The sequence below is a fragment of the Loxodonta africana genome, chromosome 17 (genome assembly GCF_030014295.1).
Source record: "Loxodonta africana isolate mLoxAfr1 chromosome 17, mLoxAfr1.hap2, whole genome shotgun sequence".
Taxonomy (NCBI): Eukaryota; Metazoa; Chordata; class Mammalia; order Proboscidea; family Elephantidae; genus Loxodonta; species Loxodonta africana.
Genome location: NC_087358.1, coordinates 64,357,595 through 64,374,651, shown reverse-complemented (window position 1 = coordinate 64,374,651; position 17,057 = coordinate 64,357,595). Strand labels below are relative to the sequence as shown.

At 39.4% G+C, this 17,057-nt stretch overlaps 1 protein-coding gene across 1 annotated transcript in view; it reads left to right on the top strand.

Annotated features, from left to right (window-relative positions):
• The window catches only part of NUFIP1 (nuclear FMR1 interacting protein 1), a 47,400-nt gene that overhangs the window by 13,746 nt on the left and 16,597 nt on the right, over positions 1 to 17,057 (top strand). Inside the window, exons 6-7 of the mRNA XM_003412664.4 lie at positions 6,531 to 6,623; positions 10,039 to 10,232. Coding sequence (XP_003412712.1) covers positions 6,531 to 6,623; positions 10,039 to 10,232 — 287 coding nt within the window. The remainder of the gene's footprint in view (positions 1 to 6,530; positions 6,624 to 10,038; positions 10,233 to 17,057) is intronic.

The following is a 17,057-nucleotide window of genomic DNA, read 5'->3' as shown; positions in this document are numbered from 1 at the left end:
GACAAACATATACAGTTGTGTAACCACCAACACAATCAAGATATAGAACAGTTCCATCGTCTCCAAAATTCTCTCATGCGCTTTTTGATCAGCCTCTTCTCCCCTCCCTCCAGCCCCTGCTTTCTCTTCTAGAATTTATGCCTTTGCGGAACAGCATGTAAATGCGATCACGCGGCATGACCTTTTGAGCCTGGCTCTCTCACTTAGCGTATTACGTTTGAGATTCATCCATGTTGTTGCATATAGTAGTAGTTTGTTCCTTTTTATTGCTGAGTGGTGTTATATTCCATTGTACGGCTGGACCGTGGTTTGTTTATCCATTTCCCAGTTAAGGTAATTTGGGTTGTTTCCAGCATGTGCAATTACACGTAGAACCTCCATAAACATTTACATCCAGGTCTTCGTTTTGAACACAGGTTTTTATTTGACTTAAGTACTAGGAGTAGGACTGGTGGGTCATGTGGTAAGTATGTTTTAACCTCATAAGAAATTGCCAAGCTTTTTAAGAAGCAAGTTTTTTAAATCAAAGTATGCCATAGTTGGGCGTGAAAACCTTCAGATTCAAGGTGGTGGTCAGGGTGCTGTGGTGTTTGCATCAGTTCGGATTCTGCTCCAGTGCAGGTGATAGCAGCCTTACCACCATGGCTTTGCGTAAAGAGGCCGAGTTTTTTCCAATGTAGAAAAAGTCCAGGGCTGCTGTTGCTGCTCAGTAATGCCATCAGCCACCGTCTCTTTCTTGTTGCTCCTTTAATAGGTAGTTTTTGTCTTCATATTGGCCAGATAGTTCCTGCATCTCTAAATATGAAGCCCACGTTCTAATAAGGGAGAAGAGGAAAAGGCATGTGCCTCTTTGGGAAAGCAAAAGCGTTGTTTTTTGGCCTCAACCAACAGACATCCTTATAGATCTCACCGCCCAGAGGCGGGTTGCACTGCCTGCCACCTTTTCCTGCAGAGGAGTCCATGGCGCCTCCCCAAACAGAATTGTTCCAGAAGGGGAAAATAGAGAGCAGTGTTTGCCTCAGCGCTTGGTGGCCAGGTTTGAAGCTTGTCATATTTCAAAACTGTAGGTGATACTTGGAATCAATTCTGAATGAAGGATTGACTTGAGCAGGTATTAAATGTGCTCATTGGTGATTCTTCTTGTGTAGTACAGGTAAGGGTGGAAGGGACAAGTCTAGCTTTAGTTTCTAGAGTACCGGCCAACTTTATGGCTAAGACAGTGGGTGGAAATGCCTTGAAAGAGGAATGAATGAAATTTATAGAGTGAATAAGTGAGGTTACAGATCTGTGAAATTTGTTGTTGGTTGTTGTTAGCTGCCCTTGAGTCCGTTCCAACTCTTAGTGACTCTACAGAGCAGAGTAGAACTGCCTCATAGCGTTTCCCTCGCTGTAGTCATGGGAGCAGATCACTAGGTCTTTTCTCCCATGGAGCTGCAGGTGAATTTGAACCGCCGACCTTTCAGTTAGCAGTTGAGCACTTAGCGGTTGCACCGCCAGGGCTCCTTTGTGAAATTTAGAGGTGCTGAGGAAATGGATGAGGATGACAGTTTGGATGAAGTGTATTTGTACCTGTAATGCTACCTGTAATACGCAGGCCTGGGCAGTGTTTCCTTCTGTTGTACGTAGGGTCGCTATGAATCGGCACCTAACAACAGATATTCTTTTGACTTGCAGGAAAGATAAAGTCTTTGTGTAGTTACTAATTTAGAAAACCATGTAAAGGATTTCATAGAATAAGAATTTTAGAGCTGGAAGAATCTCCGAAGATTGCCTTGGTGTCCTGCTTCTTTATCTTTAAAGAAACCAAATCTTTATGCCGTCATCTTTTTTTTTTTTTTTTTTCCGATGACCCAAAATCAGAGGTGCTTGCTGTGCTTAATTAGAAGCTTTGAGGGTTATCCCTGAGAACGCACAAGTGTTAAATGCCCACTGCCTTTTTTAGTGCTAACCAGTAACTTTTCTCCCCTGAATTACTTCTCAGAGGGATTCTTAATTCCTGATCTATCTGGTACAAATGCTATATGATTTGGCATTAGGGAAAACTGTTGGTAGAGGTTTGTTTCTAAAGCCTTGATTTTAGAAACCTACTTCACTGCAGGTTGGGAGTCCACTAGGTGGAGTAGTTTTGTGATTCTATTTTAATCGTTACTGTGGCTCTAAGTTGTATCTCTAATTCATTTAGAATTCCAGCAGAAGGGGTCTGCTCCAAAGGAGGCTGCGTCTGTCTAAAGTTGAGAAAAAACTTTGAAATAAAAATACGGTAGTATAGCTCCTGTTGCAGCAGCTGTGGTTCAATGAGAGCAAAGAGGGGTTGTGTTTTCACAGAGCATGGGCTTAGGGGAGAAGTCAGCAAATAGGCAGTGGTGTGAGGGTAAGGAAAGCACTGGAGAGAACAGCTTAAGTAGACTGCTATGTGCTAAGGTAATGGTCGGCACAGTTTTGTTTTTTGTACTTTAGATGAAGCTTTACGGAGCAAATTAGTTTCTCATTAAACAATTCATAGACATATTGTTTTGTGACATTGGTTACCAACCCCACAACACGTCAGCACTCTCCCCTTCTCAACCTTGGGTTCCCCGTTACCAGCTTTCCTGTCTTCTCCTGCCTTCTCATCCTTGCCCATGGGCTTGTGTGCCCATTAGTCTCATTTTGTTTTATGGGCCTGTCTAATCTTTGGCAGAAGGGCAAACTTTGGGAGTGACTTAATATTTCTCTCAAGCTCTGTCCGGGACCCTCTGTTGTGATCCCTATCAGAACAGTCAGTGGTGGTAGCCGGGCACCATCTAGTTGTGCTGGACTCAGTCTGGTGGAGGCTGTGGTAGTTGGTAGTGTGGTAGTCCATTTGTCCCTTGGACTAATCTTTCCCTTGTGTCTTTGGTTTTCCTCATTCTCTCTTGCTCCAGACAGAGTGGTACCAGTGAAGTGCCACAAGCTTTTAAGACCCCAGACACTACTCACAAGTAGGATGTAGAAAATTTTCTTTGTAAACTGTATTATGCCATTTGAGCTGGATGTCCCCCGAGACCATGGTCCCTAGCCCTTGGTGGCTGGCGCAGTTTTGCTCATACATTGGCTCCCTGCTGCTTAGGCGTTGTCGTTAGAGGCTAAAGGCATAGGCAAGGAGGAGGTAAGAAAAGAGAGGAAGAAAAACGAGCATATGGTTTCAGGACCAGTTCTTGCTGGGGTATTGGGGACAGATGAAAGTTCAGGAAGAAATGATTTTAGCAGATAAAAATACAGAGAAACCAGCTGTGAAAACATCCCTGTCACAGTGTTTATAACTTTATAACGTCCATTTTCTCTAACAGGAGACATTGGTCTAAGTTTTATCTGTACATAATTGTGCCACGTAACAGGTTTGTCATTTATGCGTACTTTTAGAAACTCAGCTGTATCCTTTATCAAAGCTCTTTGCTTTTTCTTACTCTTGTACGTCAGACTTCATAGATAGTGGTGTTAAAAGCACTGATTGTTCTAGGTTGGTGGAGGGGGCTTCCTGATTGTTAGTATGAATAACTAGGCCTTGGCTTTCTGGTTACCCTATTTTGGAATTGCTTTCTAGTACCCTTGCTTTCTGTAGTTCTTAGTCTCTGTGTACAAATAAGAGTAGTACAAATTCGGGAAAAGGACGTTTTATTAATTTTGAATAATAGAGCCTGTAGCTTTGGGAGGGATATTAAAAGATTCTTTACCATTAGGAAAGTGGATAACTTTGGGCTGCCAAAAAGAGAAAGCTGTTTTAAAAGGCTTCTGTGGAAGGAGTTTTCACAGCACCCTTGCTGTCTCATTTAGGGTCTTCTCCCTTCTAGCTTACCTAAAATCCTCTTGCTCTAAGGAATTTCCATTCTTTACCATTGAAAAGCACTTACTTAGCATCTGCTTGTACATAGTGCTCTGTGGTATTGACAATCTTCACCCTTTGGCAGGTGACCCAACATTGTAAGGGTCTGCAGTACTCTGAACAAAATGGTTGAAGAAACACAAGTAGTAAGAATAAGTGAATTGGGGAGTTGGGACAGATGTTGAGGAGCTGTGAGTGATATGTCTAGACACTGTGAGTCCTGTGAAAGTCATCTGCTTCTGTATATTCTGTCTCTAGATTGAAAATAGCTGGCTGCCATCCTCTCTAAGACTGTTTGTCACTTCTCATCTTCTTTCAGAGCCTCTCAACCGTTTCAGCTCCTTTAACCTTTCTTCATAGGTTTTATTTTTCATCATTCAAGATTTCACTTGAATCTCTCCTGAATCCCTTCTAAGTTTTCTTTTTCTTCAACATTCCTTGTCTGCTTAGAAGTACAAAACCTGACAGCAATGAAAAAAAAGCAATGGAGTATCATAAAAGGAAGACTTCATACTCAGACATGTGCCAGAGTCCATTTCATGTAACCGCAGATGTTTGCTTTCCAAAAGTGTAGGTGTAGACTGCTGGCTGGTTGTCAGATTTTTATCTCCTGTGGCCTTGGCCTTTTCCTCTTATGTTTATTTATAGCTTGCAAGTTCATCATCTTTTCTTTGCAGGGTTTATTTTTCTTGGGTGGATATACATATATTGCTTTGTAATATCTTTTTTGAAATTCATTGCCTTTTTTTCTGATCACTTCACCTTTCTTGTCATTGCCTTTCTTTTCTTCCAATGTAACTTCGTATTGTCCATACCATCAAGTCAATGATGCAAATATTAAAAAAGGGGTTGTGGGGCAGGGTCTCAGAAACAGTGGCAGGATACCATTGGTTGATGTCTCTTAAAATTGACTCTGATGAGCAGCCAGGCTGAGCAGTAGAGAGCCTCCGTCTGTGTTCCTCTCCTGCTGTGTATTTCATACCCCTAGGATCTGCTGCCTGCATCACCGGAGTTTGGCGCCTGCACCCCCACACCATTGTGTTAGACAGCAAAGAATGCTTTGTCAAAGTAATCCAGCTTGCATACTGTGTCAGATTTCATCTTAATCACTGCCTTGTGCTTATCTCTGTTTATAACTCTAAGTGGCTCTCTCTTTTGGCTGCTGAATTAAATTACAAACTTTCTCATTTGTCATTCAAAGCACATTTTGGCTTCAGCCTCCTTTTCTTGCCAAGTAACTTTATTGTGTTCATACTTGCTGTTCCCTGAATGTGTCTCACGCTTTTTGGGGGCTTGGTTAGTTTGCGTTGTTGTATACTTTGCCTAGAACACTCTCTGAAGCTTTTCCGTCTGATTTCTGTTAACACCATACCCACTTTCTAAGATCAGTTTCCTTAATGTTCCCTTTTTTCTGGATTTCTCCAGCCAGATATGATCTTACCCCATCGTCACCTCGATCTTTATACATTTTTAGGCACTCACTGCATTTTGCCCTGTGTTAAATCTATTCGTGTGCTTTTCTTACATCCTTCCTGGTTGATTATTCTTTGAGAACTGTCTCTTCCTCATCTTCGTAACTTCGAAAGTACCTCGAGTGTGTTTGCATAAGTAACTGAATAGACTTAGGTTTTTTTCATACAGTATTTATGGGCACACACCAAAGAGATAAATTGTGATGAAATCAACTGCCTTGCTAAAATCAAGAAATTGCATCAAATACTTTGTCAGTCTTCCAGTTTTTACCTATGGTAGAACAAAGTGAGATTAATCTCATGGGTTTTTTTGTTTTTCCTTTACCAGAGATACAAGGTATCTATGAATCATTTTTGGAGTTTATTTTTTCCTGGGATGTAAGAGAAGCTGACGTATGTTTCTAGTTTAACTCCCCTGCTACCTTTTAGCATACTTTTTTAGATGATTTATGTATTAAAAAGTGAAAGTGATACATGGATAGCATTTTCTAATCCAGTGCTACTCCAAGGCCTACTCTGTAATGAGATAAGGAGCTTGTGCCAGAAAGTAAATAACATTGCTTCCTTCATTGAGAAAGTCTTGCTACCAAAATAATGATAACTTGAACTAAAGTGTGATTAGTGATATATTTAGTTTAAATTCTAGCGTAAGCTCCGTACTTAGTTGTTGACTGTAACAAGGTTTGTGCTGTGCAGCTGGTCTGTGCTTCCAGTAGCATTGTTACAGTCTATGTTTTTCTCCTTTAAATAAAATTCTAGAAGGAATTAAAGTTTTATCATGATTTAGTGTATTAGTTGTTGTTACTTGCTGCTGTCCAGTCGCCCTCCTGACTTGTGGCAAGCTCACGTACAATGAGATGAAATGACGCCCAGTCCTGCACCATCCCCTTTATGGATTGTGGATCAGACCATTAAGATCCACAGGGTTTTCACTGGCTGATTTCTGGAAGCAGGTCACCAGGGCTTTCCTCCTAGTCCCTCATAGTCTGGAAGCTCTGCTGACACCTGTTCAGCATCATGGCAGCACTCCAGCCTGCACATGAGGTGCGTTGACCAGGAACGGTCTCTCGCCGGGAAGGCGAGAATTTTCCGCTGAACTCCCAAGGCCACATATGAGTTGTTAAACAAAAATTGACAGATATAGCAGTTCTTGATTGTTTAACTAGTACATTGTAACTCTAAAAGCCTTTTTGTAAATAACGTTTGTTATTTCATAGAAACTACCCAACTCTGGCCAATATTGAAAGAAAGAAAAAGTTAAAGCTGGAAAAGGAGAAGAGAGGCGCAGTGTTAACAACAACACAGTATGGGTGAGTCCTTTAAAGTTGCTTACATTTTCGTGATGCTGACTTTAACCAGTATACGTCTAAATAATAGAAAAGAGCATACACTAAAATATTAAGATCTCTACACTCCAATTCTGAAATCTTTGCCTCTGCAACTTTTTCACTTGTTTTTTCCTGTTGACTCTATTTTAAATAAGTAACACCTGTATTCATATGGTTTTCAAAAGGTATGTAGTAAAAACAAAGTCCTTTCTATCATTGTCTCTTAGCTAAACAGGTCTCTTCTTCAGAGGCAACCCATTTTATCCTTCCGGGGTATGTGTATATAGTGCAGAGAGAACAGCCTTTTTTTTTTTCCTTTTTTGAAACACTATTTCTGCACTATGCTTTTTTAGCTGAATGCTGTACTTGGAGATTGTCTCATTAATATGTCATAAACTTCTTCATTCTTTACGGATGTGTAGGATACTTGTTTTATGATCTTTCTGGTAAAATGTCTATTCTTTAGTCATTGGGTGTAGTACTATTTTATATTAGATTAGTTAGCTGTGTTTTAATCTTAGGTAATTTTACAAATTATTTTCTTCGCTTGTTCTAGTAATTACTGAGAGAGGCGTGTTAAAAATCTTCACCTGTGAATTTATCTCGTTCTCCTTGAGATAGTCAGCTTTCGCTTTAGATATTTTGAAGGTACAGTGTTAGGTACGTGCAGATGTAGAAGTGTTCTGTCTTGTTGCATTGACCCTTTTGACGTTATGAAACCTCCTTATCTCTGGTATAATACCTCTTGCTGTGGTGTCTACTCTGGCTTATATTGTATTGTTATCCCAGATTACTTTTGGTTAGTGTTTGCATGGTGTATTGTTTTCCAGCCTTTTACTCTTAAAATTTTTGTGTTTGTACATTTAAAGTACATTTTTTATAGTGTGTATAATTTGGTCATTTTTTTACAACCCAGGCTAAATATCTTTTCTTAACTAGTGTTTAGTTCATTTATATTTAATGTAATTAGTATTATACTTAGGTTTTAGTCATCCAACATCCTCTTTGTTTTATTTGTCCCATTTGTTCTGTTTCCTTTCTTGCCTTCTTTTAGATTTGTCGTGCATTGAAAAAATTCTATTTTTTTCTCTATTAGTTTTTTAGTTATAATTATTTTTTAATCTCCCCAGTTTATAAACATCTATGGTTTTTACTTATACTTTTTGTAAATATTTAAAATGTTGATTAAATAAACTTTTTCCTTTCAACTGATTGTCAGACAGTGGTGTAACAGAACGACTCCCTCAAAGACGGGGTGGAGTGTAATACCAGATACCACTTCCTCAGTGAGGTTTTATTGATCTCATCAGCTGAGGATCATCCTAACTCATTAGTGAATGCCTTAAAGATCGTTCAAAAGCCAGCCATGGTCAGATACAGGAGGAGCAGGACACGGGGGAGACACCTGTGAGTGGAAAGCCAAGGAAAGTCGTGTCTCCCAGTGTCCTGCTATGGCAATGTTGAGTTCTTAGCCTGACACCTATGGATGGGCATTAGAGATTGATCCACGTTCTTCTGCAAAATTTGGAGTATATATATGATACTTTGGAATGAGATTTTCCAAGGGTCATGGTTACCCCAAAAAAGGATTAAGAACCTCTGGATTACAGAGATGGTAACTGAATATGTTGAATTGGTAAGTTATTTAGAAAATGTTATTATTATAACAACTGCCATTTATTGGGGGCTCAGTGTACCAGTATTAATCTTGCTCTAAGTGCAAAACACTTTATGTATATTATTTTATTTACTTCTCTCTGTATTTCAGTGATTCCCATTCTACAGATGAAGGAGGAAATAGGCTAAGATATTGTCCAAGGGGTACAGATAAAACCAAACCAAACCTGTTGTCATTGAGTCAATTCAAACAGTAGAACTGCCCATAGGGTTTCCAAGGAGCAGCTGGTAGATTCAAACTGCCAACCTTTTGGTTAGCAGATGCGCTCTTAACTGCTGCATCACCAGGGCTCCTGGGGTAGATAGTAAGTGGCAGAATTTGGATTTGAACCCAGATCTCTAAACTTTATACTCCTAACTGCAGCCCCCATTATTAATGAAAAAATGTATTTTGCCTGATATCTTAGTTCTCGAGTGTTCTCATAATAGAAATACCACAAGTGGATGGCTTTAACAAACAAATTTATTTTCTCACAGTTTAGGAAGCTAGACGTCCAAGTTTAAGGCATTGGCTCTAGGGGGAGTCTCTCTTTCTGTTGGCTCTGGGGGAAGGTCCTTGTTCCTTGGTTAGTTGGCAGTCTTTATGTGGTGTGACACCTACCTTCCTCTATCTCTGCTTGCTTCTTGTGTGCCTAATCTGCTCTTTTTATATCTCAAAAAGGATTTGGCCTAAAACACATACTAATACTGCCTTATTAACATAAAGAAAACCCATTCCAAAATAAGATTATAACCCTAGGTATAAGGGTTACGATTAATAACACATATTTTGGGGACACACAGTTCAGTTCATAACACCTGATAAATAGCAAATTAGAAAAGCTGTGTATCTTTGTGAAATCTGTGCTCCACCAAAGGACACCTTGTATTATTGTTTACTGAGGGTGCATATAATGAACTTTTTTTTAATGGTCTTTCTTTTTTTCCTATACCTAGTTTAGATTAGATGTTTATGTAAGTACATGTCTTATTTCTAAGAGAAGTAGTTGTAATGGTTGAAAGGACACATCATTTGAGCTGTTACTGTGTGAGGTCTAGGTTTGTCCTCCTCCAAAATGAAGAGAATGGTATCTGTTTGGGTCTATTTCAAAAGGTTATCAGTACAGTCAAACAAGGCAGTATATTTGTAAATGCTACACACCCTGTAAGGCTCCTAAAAACGAGTAGACAAGAGTTAATGTATTTTGTAAACTCTAAGAAACTCCTTTATTTTATGTATAACGAAAGCATGCTGCCGGTTAGATTAACCTGCCATTGATTGTACAACATAGCCCAGTATCCTACGGGGGGAAATGTGTATCTTAGAATTGATAATGTATGGTATGTTGTGGTGTGTTATCCTTTCAAGGTTCTACCGTAGAGTTCTCTGTTTGGAAACCACTGGATTTACTTTATCCTGGGAGCCCTGGTGGTATAGTGGTTAAGCGCTTGGCTGCTAGTCAAAAGGTCAGTCGTTCGAACCCACAAGCTGCTCCATGGAAGAAAGATGTACCAGTCTGCTTCCATAAATATCACAGCAATGGAAACTCTATGGGGCAGTTCTACTCTGTCCTGTGTGGTCCTTATGAGTCGGAAATGACTCGACAGCAGTGGGTTTGGTTTTGCTTTTAAAGCTAAGGTACTAGGCCACTGGTGATTCATTTGACAGCTGGTTTCTTTTTCAAATTTTCTTGAAAGGGCAGTGTCTTTTATGTTAAGAACTGTGTTTTTCTTATTCTAGAAAGATGAAGGGGATGTCCAGACATTCACAGATGGCAGAGATCAAAAGTCCCGGCACACATCACAGATGGAAAAATGACAGGGGCGGACATGGAGCAACCATTGGATCAGGCAGTTCTTCACGTGAGTCGAAGCCTGAAGGTCTACCTGCAGCAAATGCAGATCCCCTTGGTGTTTTGGCAGACAATGATTCTGGTAAGCTAAATAGAAAAATAACTCACGAGTGTGTGGAAAATAATGCCAAAGTTGATTATTCACAGTACTGTTTGTAGAAAGTTTAATGGCAAATACAGCTAGTCTCTGACTTGTGATGGGGCACCATTCAGACGACTCTGTTGTGAGTCAATTCTGATATAAGTTGAATACCTCTTTGTTTTTTTTTTGTTTTGTTTTGTTTTCATTGTTACTGCCTTTTATTATCAGTATCTACAGATCTGACCTTTGTCTTTGGGGGTTGGAAACATTACATATAAATTTACAGATACATTTTAATACAAACATACATTCATAAGAAAATACACAAATCTTAAAAATTTATTCTGATGATGAAGAAGAGTTGGACGACACTGGCGTTTTGTCAGTTGCGATAATAACTCCACTTGTGGAAAGTTCTGGATCATCTGGATTATCCCTGGGAATGTGGATGGCATTTCTAGTCAGAAAACTAGTGAGAGTTGTATCTGTATGGTCCTTTTCCTTTTTTTCCTTGTATATTTTGGTATAACATCTCACTGCTTCCCAAGTCTGCATATTGACTTTAAGGAGTCAGCAGGTCCATGTCTTCAAGCAGCTGGAGTCCCTGATTTGGTTTAGAAAAACTAAATCTGTACAGCACTGTTTTGAAGTGTAAGTCATAAAATCTACGCGTGAACACCTGAGAATGATAACATCACCAAGCTATGCACTGCAACATAGTAAGTGGTACATGTTACTAACAATAAGATGTATGAAAGCAAAAAATGGATGGTCTTAAGTGCAGTTCGTCATCACTTGAATATGTCGTAAGTCAGGGACTACCTGCACATAAAGGTAGAATGATATTTTTGTTTTTAATAGGAATGTTTTGTTGGAAACCTAATTTCAGCACGTCTTTTCTGAGTCTAGGGGGTGGGTACGTGGGGGCAGGCAGAGTATAGGATAAAGATTATATTTATTGAGTAACTTTCATAGTGCGAAGCAATCTTGGGAATTTCCTTATAATTGTTTTAAATGTAGTGATACTGTAGATTCAAATTTGCCCAATTATGTGGGGGTTTTTCCCCCACTTACAAAGCAGTAGTTCCAATGGAAGCCAGTCTTATTTATTCTACTGAGCACAGTCTCTTTGAGAAAATAATATTAATTCATTGTATTTGAGTAATTCTGTTCTTCCTGAGAGTGTAGACTATATATATGTTTATATTTTATACTTCAATAAACTTCATTGCTAGAACTTACAGGGATGTTTACTCTTGTTTATAAATTGGAAAGTTGAAGCACCAAATGCTGTTACATATGGATGTCATTCAGCTTCTGAGGCTTGATTTCCTGTCTTGAAACATGAAAACGTGTATAAATATTGGCACCACCTTTCCCTCCAGTAACACTGGGAGACTTAAGCCAATCGTATGTGCTTCCTCCTGCAAAGGAGTAACCAAAGATGTTAATGATATACCATAGCGAGGTCTCTAGGGCTTGTCAGTAGGCTCCGTTCAGCTTCAATGACAGTGGCTTCTGGAATAATCACGTGGCAAGTTATTGAATTTCTGGATGGCAAGAAATGGGTTGGGAGAGTGTGGAATAATTCATTGATCAAATTCAGATGGGAAAGGATCTTGGCATAAGGGAATGTTGGACTAAGTATAATAAGATAAAATTTAGTAGGAATAATAATACAAATAATCTTAATACCAACTAACGCTTATTAAATACAGTACTTACTGTGCTCTAAATGCTTTATAAGGAGCCCTGGTGCCACAATGGTTACGTACTTGGCTACTAACCGAAAGGTTGGCAGTTCGAACCCACCCAGTGGCTCCTCAGGAGAAAGCACCTGGCGATCTGCTCCCGTAAAGATTACAGCCTAGAAAACACAGTGGGGCACTTTTACTCAGAGTCTATTCAGTAGCACACGACAACAGCAAGTGATTTATAGATATATGACCTCTTTTTCTCCTAACCTTTCGTAAGTACTATTGCTATTCCCATTTTAGAAATGAGGAACACAGAGATGAAATAAACCTGGATCATACTGCTAGTTAGTGACAGAGCCAGAATTTAAATTTAGGAGTGTGACTCCACAGATCCCTACCAAAAAACCCCAAAACAAAACCCATTGCTGCTAAGTCAGTTCCGACTTGTACTTTCTCTAAATGTAAAGCCTCGGATAGTTGAGATGTGGGAGAGGGTTTAGAAAAGGCCGCTACTTATCCTTGCATATGGCAAGGAAAAGGCAAATGACATTTTGGGTCAGTGCCAAGTTTTACTGTTAGACACTGGTTTTTTTCTCCCAAGAAATTTTAGAGGGAGCCCACATACTTGTTGAGATTTACAATATGTGACCATGGTGATAAAATTCCTTCTACACCCAAATATAAACTTCCATTTCATTAAAATACTTGAAACTCATATGTAGAAACTACTGTTATAATCTCTGTAAATAGTTAGTTTAAAGATTATATGGTTCTTTATGCAGTTCTGTAAATGAACACTTGAAGGACATTGTAATGTTGGGTGGTCTTTATTGTTTTCTTTTTGTTAAATTAGCTTTGGTACATGGTTAATTCTGTCTTCTCCTGTTCAAGAAATATTTTTAGTATCTGTGTCAATTGAGTGAAACACCAAATAGAAGATAATTATATCTTGCTTCAATATGTGTCTGTATCTACAGCTCAACAGACACTTAAGACATGAGAAACAGTAGTAGATGTCTTTCATCCTCGTTGGTGGAAAGCATTCAGTCAGATTCCCAGAAGCAACTGAATGAGAGATCTCAAATAATTTTGTTTTGGTTTAAATGTTTAAACCCTTACCGGTAGTCAGGGTCAAAACGGTAGCATAGGTCTTGAATAAAAAAAATCATACTTGTAAGCTATAAATTTATAAAGGAAATTTTTATAGTATTGCTTTCCAAGGAAATCAAAATACCAATCAGTGATCAAATTATGGTATCTTAATTTCAGAGGAAAGCTATTTAAATTCACGTTATCCTTTCCGAAGATTTTCACTGGACTTTGACTTTTCCAAGTCAGTGTTTTAAAGCATTGTTTCTTCACCTTTTTACTCAAAATATAGGTACAGAAAACATATGTGCCATTTTTCATACACCCACAAATATTCCCAGCAGCTCTACTCCCCAGCATATCAGTCTCCTGCTTATTTGAAGCAGCTTCCCTCACCGTGGGCCAGAGTCAGTGACTTTAAGATGGAGTTATTTTGCTTATTATTGGTATCAAAATACTGGTCAGTAGTGGGGCAGTGCCGTGATGACTTGCCCTCTGCTTTCACTTGGCAGTTAACAATTGTCAGCATTAAATTCATTTTAAGAGTGGAAATCTCCCAGTTATTTCTATTTTTTGCTTTTTCCTGGCTCGGAACAGATTATAACCCAGACATCAGCACTCACATTTTAGACAAGACAGCTGTTCTGGAGAATCTTTATAACTTTGGATCATGCTTGCTTGATCACATTCCTTATTATAGTTTGTGGTTTGTGCACTCTTGATGATCGTGCAGGTGAGTTGAACTGGGAATTGATGCTGTTTCAAAGGAGAAGCCTGTAATTTAGAGTCTTCCAGTTTATCAGTTTGAGTATGACTTGTAGATTGCCGTACTGGTCCTGTTTTCTATTTCCTTGTATATATATTCTGCTAACCTGTTACCTACTTAAATCTCCCCTGACCCACATCTCTCTTTGATATCTCATTAGTTAGGACCCAGTATATTTTGTTGCTTTTGTTTAAATAAATATACAACATGTATTACGGCTTTCCTAGGTTGTAGTCTTAAACGAGTGTGAGCTAGCAAGAAAGCAACTTTCTAGCTGCTTACTTTCTTGCATTATATGATGCTCTAGGCTGGTCAGTAATGTGGCTTTGAACATCTGTGACTGAGGTGTCTCAGCACGCACAAAACAAAAAGAATTCAGTCTGTTAGTCATTTGATGTAATTTAGATATAGTTATGCTGGGGGTTTCAGGGAAACTAAAGATAAGTTATAGAAAGAAGCCCATGGAAGGCTTTTACCACTGGTGACTAGAGTTGGACAAGACATTCAGACGGTGTTTTTGTTTTTGTTTTGCTATTTTCATTTCAGTAGTAATTTATTGAGGTTTTGTATTTTCCTCCCCCAGCACTATAATTCAGAGAAGTGTTGGGAATTCAGAGTAGATACACAGCCTGTCCCTGCCTTCAGGAAACTCACAATCTAGTGATAATTTTTAGAATATTGTATTTTTTTGTTTTGGGGAACTTGGTGGGCATGTACCAGAGAGGTTGAGAGTTACCCTGGGACAGCGTCAACAATGTTTTAACAGTAAGAGGAGTTATTTGGGCTGATGTTTTATACTCATTTATATAATCATTTTAAGATTGGTTTTACCATCTTCATTGCTGCTATTTTTATACTGGCATTTTTAGTATAGAGAGATGGTTTAGCTGCTTTTATTTTAAAAAAAAGTAAAATTTCCTGAGTGTTATTTTGTCAGCCAGTGCAGTGCCTTTAGCATACATAGTCTTTCCAGGATAGCTGCTACAAATGCCTGTGTTAGAACTGCTGGATAGATCCAGTGCCTTTGAGAACAGCTCTCTCTTGAGATGAAAAGTCACTGAAGAGGACGTTTTGACAGTGCCAAAAGGAAGATACCCCTCTTTAAATTGTTATTACATGTGGTAGGGAAGGAAGAGTTGTTCATTGTGTGAGCTCCCAACTACACCTTTTGGGGAGGCAGTCTAGTATACCCATTGTCGTCAAGTCAGTTTCAGCTCATAGCAGCCCAATAGGACAGGCCCATAGGGTTTCCAAGGCTGTAATCTTTACAGAAGCAGACTGCCACATCTTTCTCCTACAGAGCAGCTGGTTGTTTGAACCGCCAACCTTTTGGTTAATAGCTGAGCGCTTAACCACTGAACCACCAGGGCTTCCCTAAATCTTTATGGGTGCAGACTGCTACACCTTTCTCCCGTGGAGTGACTGATGGGCTCGAATCGCCGACCTTTCAGTTAGCAACCAAGTGTTTAACCACTGTGCCACCAGGGCTCTTTCAGTCTAGTGTAGTGATTTTAAAAACGAGCTTTGTGACACCCCAAACAATGAGCACATCTAGTGCCCAGATCTTGGTTTCTAAATACCATTCTCCAATAAAAGGCACTATGGCCTCTGGAAGAAATGGCTGATTCCAGGACTGGGTGGGAAAATAAAAGGTGAGCCTAGAGCATCATATAGTGCCAGAAAGTAAGAAAATGCTAAAAAACATAAATACATGAACATTATCCTTCTGATAGGGGCCAACTTGAAAGAGCTACCAATGGCCAAAGCTGGAACAATTTGAGCAACAAAATAAAGAATAATAAATTATAACCAAAGAACAAAATAAATATTTATGAGTCTCTACTGATACAGAGCCGTGGTGACACAGTGGTTAAGAGCTCAGCTGCTAACCAAAAGGTCGGCAATGTGAATCCACCAGCTGCTCCTTGGAGAGCCTGTGGGGCAGCATGACTCTGTCCTACAGAGTTGATGTAAGTCGGAATCGACTTTAGAGCAACTGGTTTGGTTTTGATTTATACTTATATAAAAGAATGAATAAATCTGAGGGAGGACAAATCTTACAGAAAAATTCCAAGGAATAAATGTGGAAGAAATGAAGGAAATAGCAAATCACTGCTAGAACATTGCATTATTTCAGGCGAAATCCACTGATTTGCTGATGAATGCTAAAATTAGTGGCAAAACTTTAGGGTAAAACAGGACATTTGCATCACTTCAAAATATTTATTAATAACTGTAGTGGTTTTGGAAACCCTGGTGGCGTAGTGGTTAAGAGCTACAGCTGCTGACCAAAAGCTCAGCAGTTCGAGGCCACCAGGTGCTCCTCGGAACCTTACAGAGCAGTTCTACTGTGTTCTGTAGGGTCGCTATGAGTTAAAATTGACTCGGCAGCAATGGGTTTATGGGTAGTGGTTTTAACATATGTCCAAAATTCTTTAATATCCCTTCCTACAGAAGGTAGAGCTTACTTCCCCTCCTTTTGAGTTTGGGCTGGCCTAATTTCAAGGAATGGAATGATGCAAGAGAAAGATAGTAACTCTGTAGTGGAGAAGCCAGGCAGACCCCACGTGATCAAGGTTAACATTAGCAATAAGTCATGTTGATTTCATGGACACCCTGATATGATGTGATGGGAAGGGCACATCTCTGTAGCATTCTTCTCCAAAACCCATGTTGTTGTTGAGTGCCGTCGAGGCGATTTTTGACTTATAGTAACCCCATGTGACAAAGTAGAACTGCCCTATGGGGTTTTCTAGGCTGTAATCTTTATGGGAGCAGATCACTAGATCTTTCTCCCACAGAACCTCTGAGTGGGTTCGAACAGCCAGCCTTTCAGTTAGCAGCCAAGTGCTTAACTGTTGTGCTACCATCCAGTTGCCGTCAAGTTGATGCCAAATCATAGCAACCATACAGGACAGAGAAAAACTGCCCCATAAGATTTCCAAGGCTATAATCTTTACAGAAGCAGACTGTCACATCTTTCTGCCATGGAGCGGCTGGTGGGTTTGAACCACCAACCTTTCAGTTAACAGGTGAACACTTAACCGCTGTACCACCAGGGTTCCTTTATACTCATATATGCCTGCACACAAACATATATACCTGCGCATATATTTTTTTGGTTGTTTTTGCTGTTGTTTCAAAATTATATATGCCATAGCAGTTACCAACAGATCCTTTTTTTTCTTGTGTATTTTTTATTGATGTTGTTTACCTTCATCAAGCTGTGTACTCTTCACCCTCATTACCTTTCCCGTTACCAAAAGTAACAAG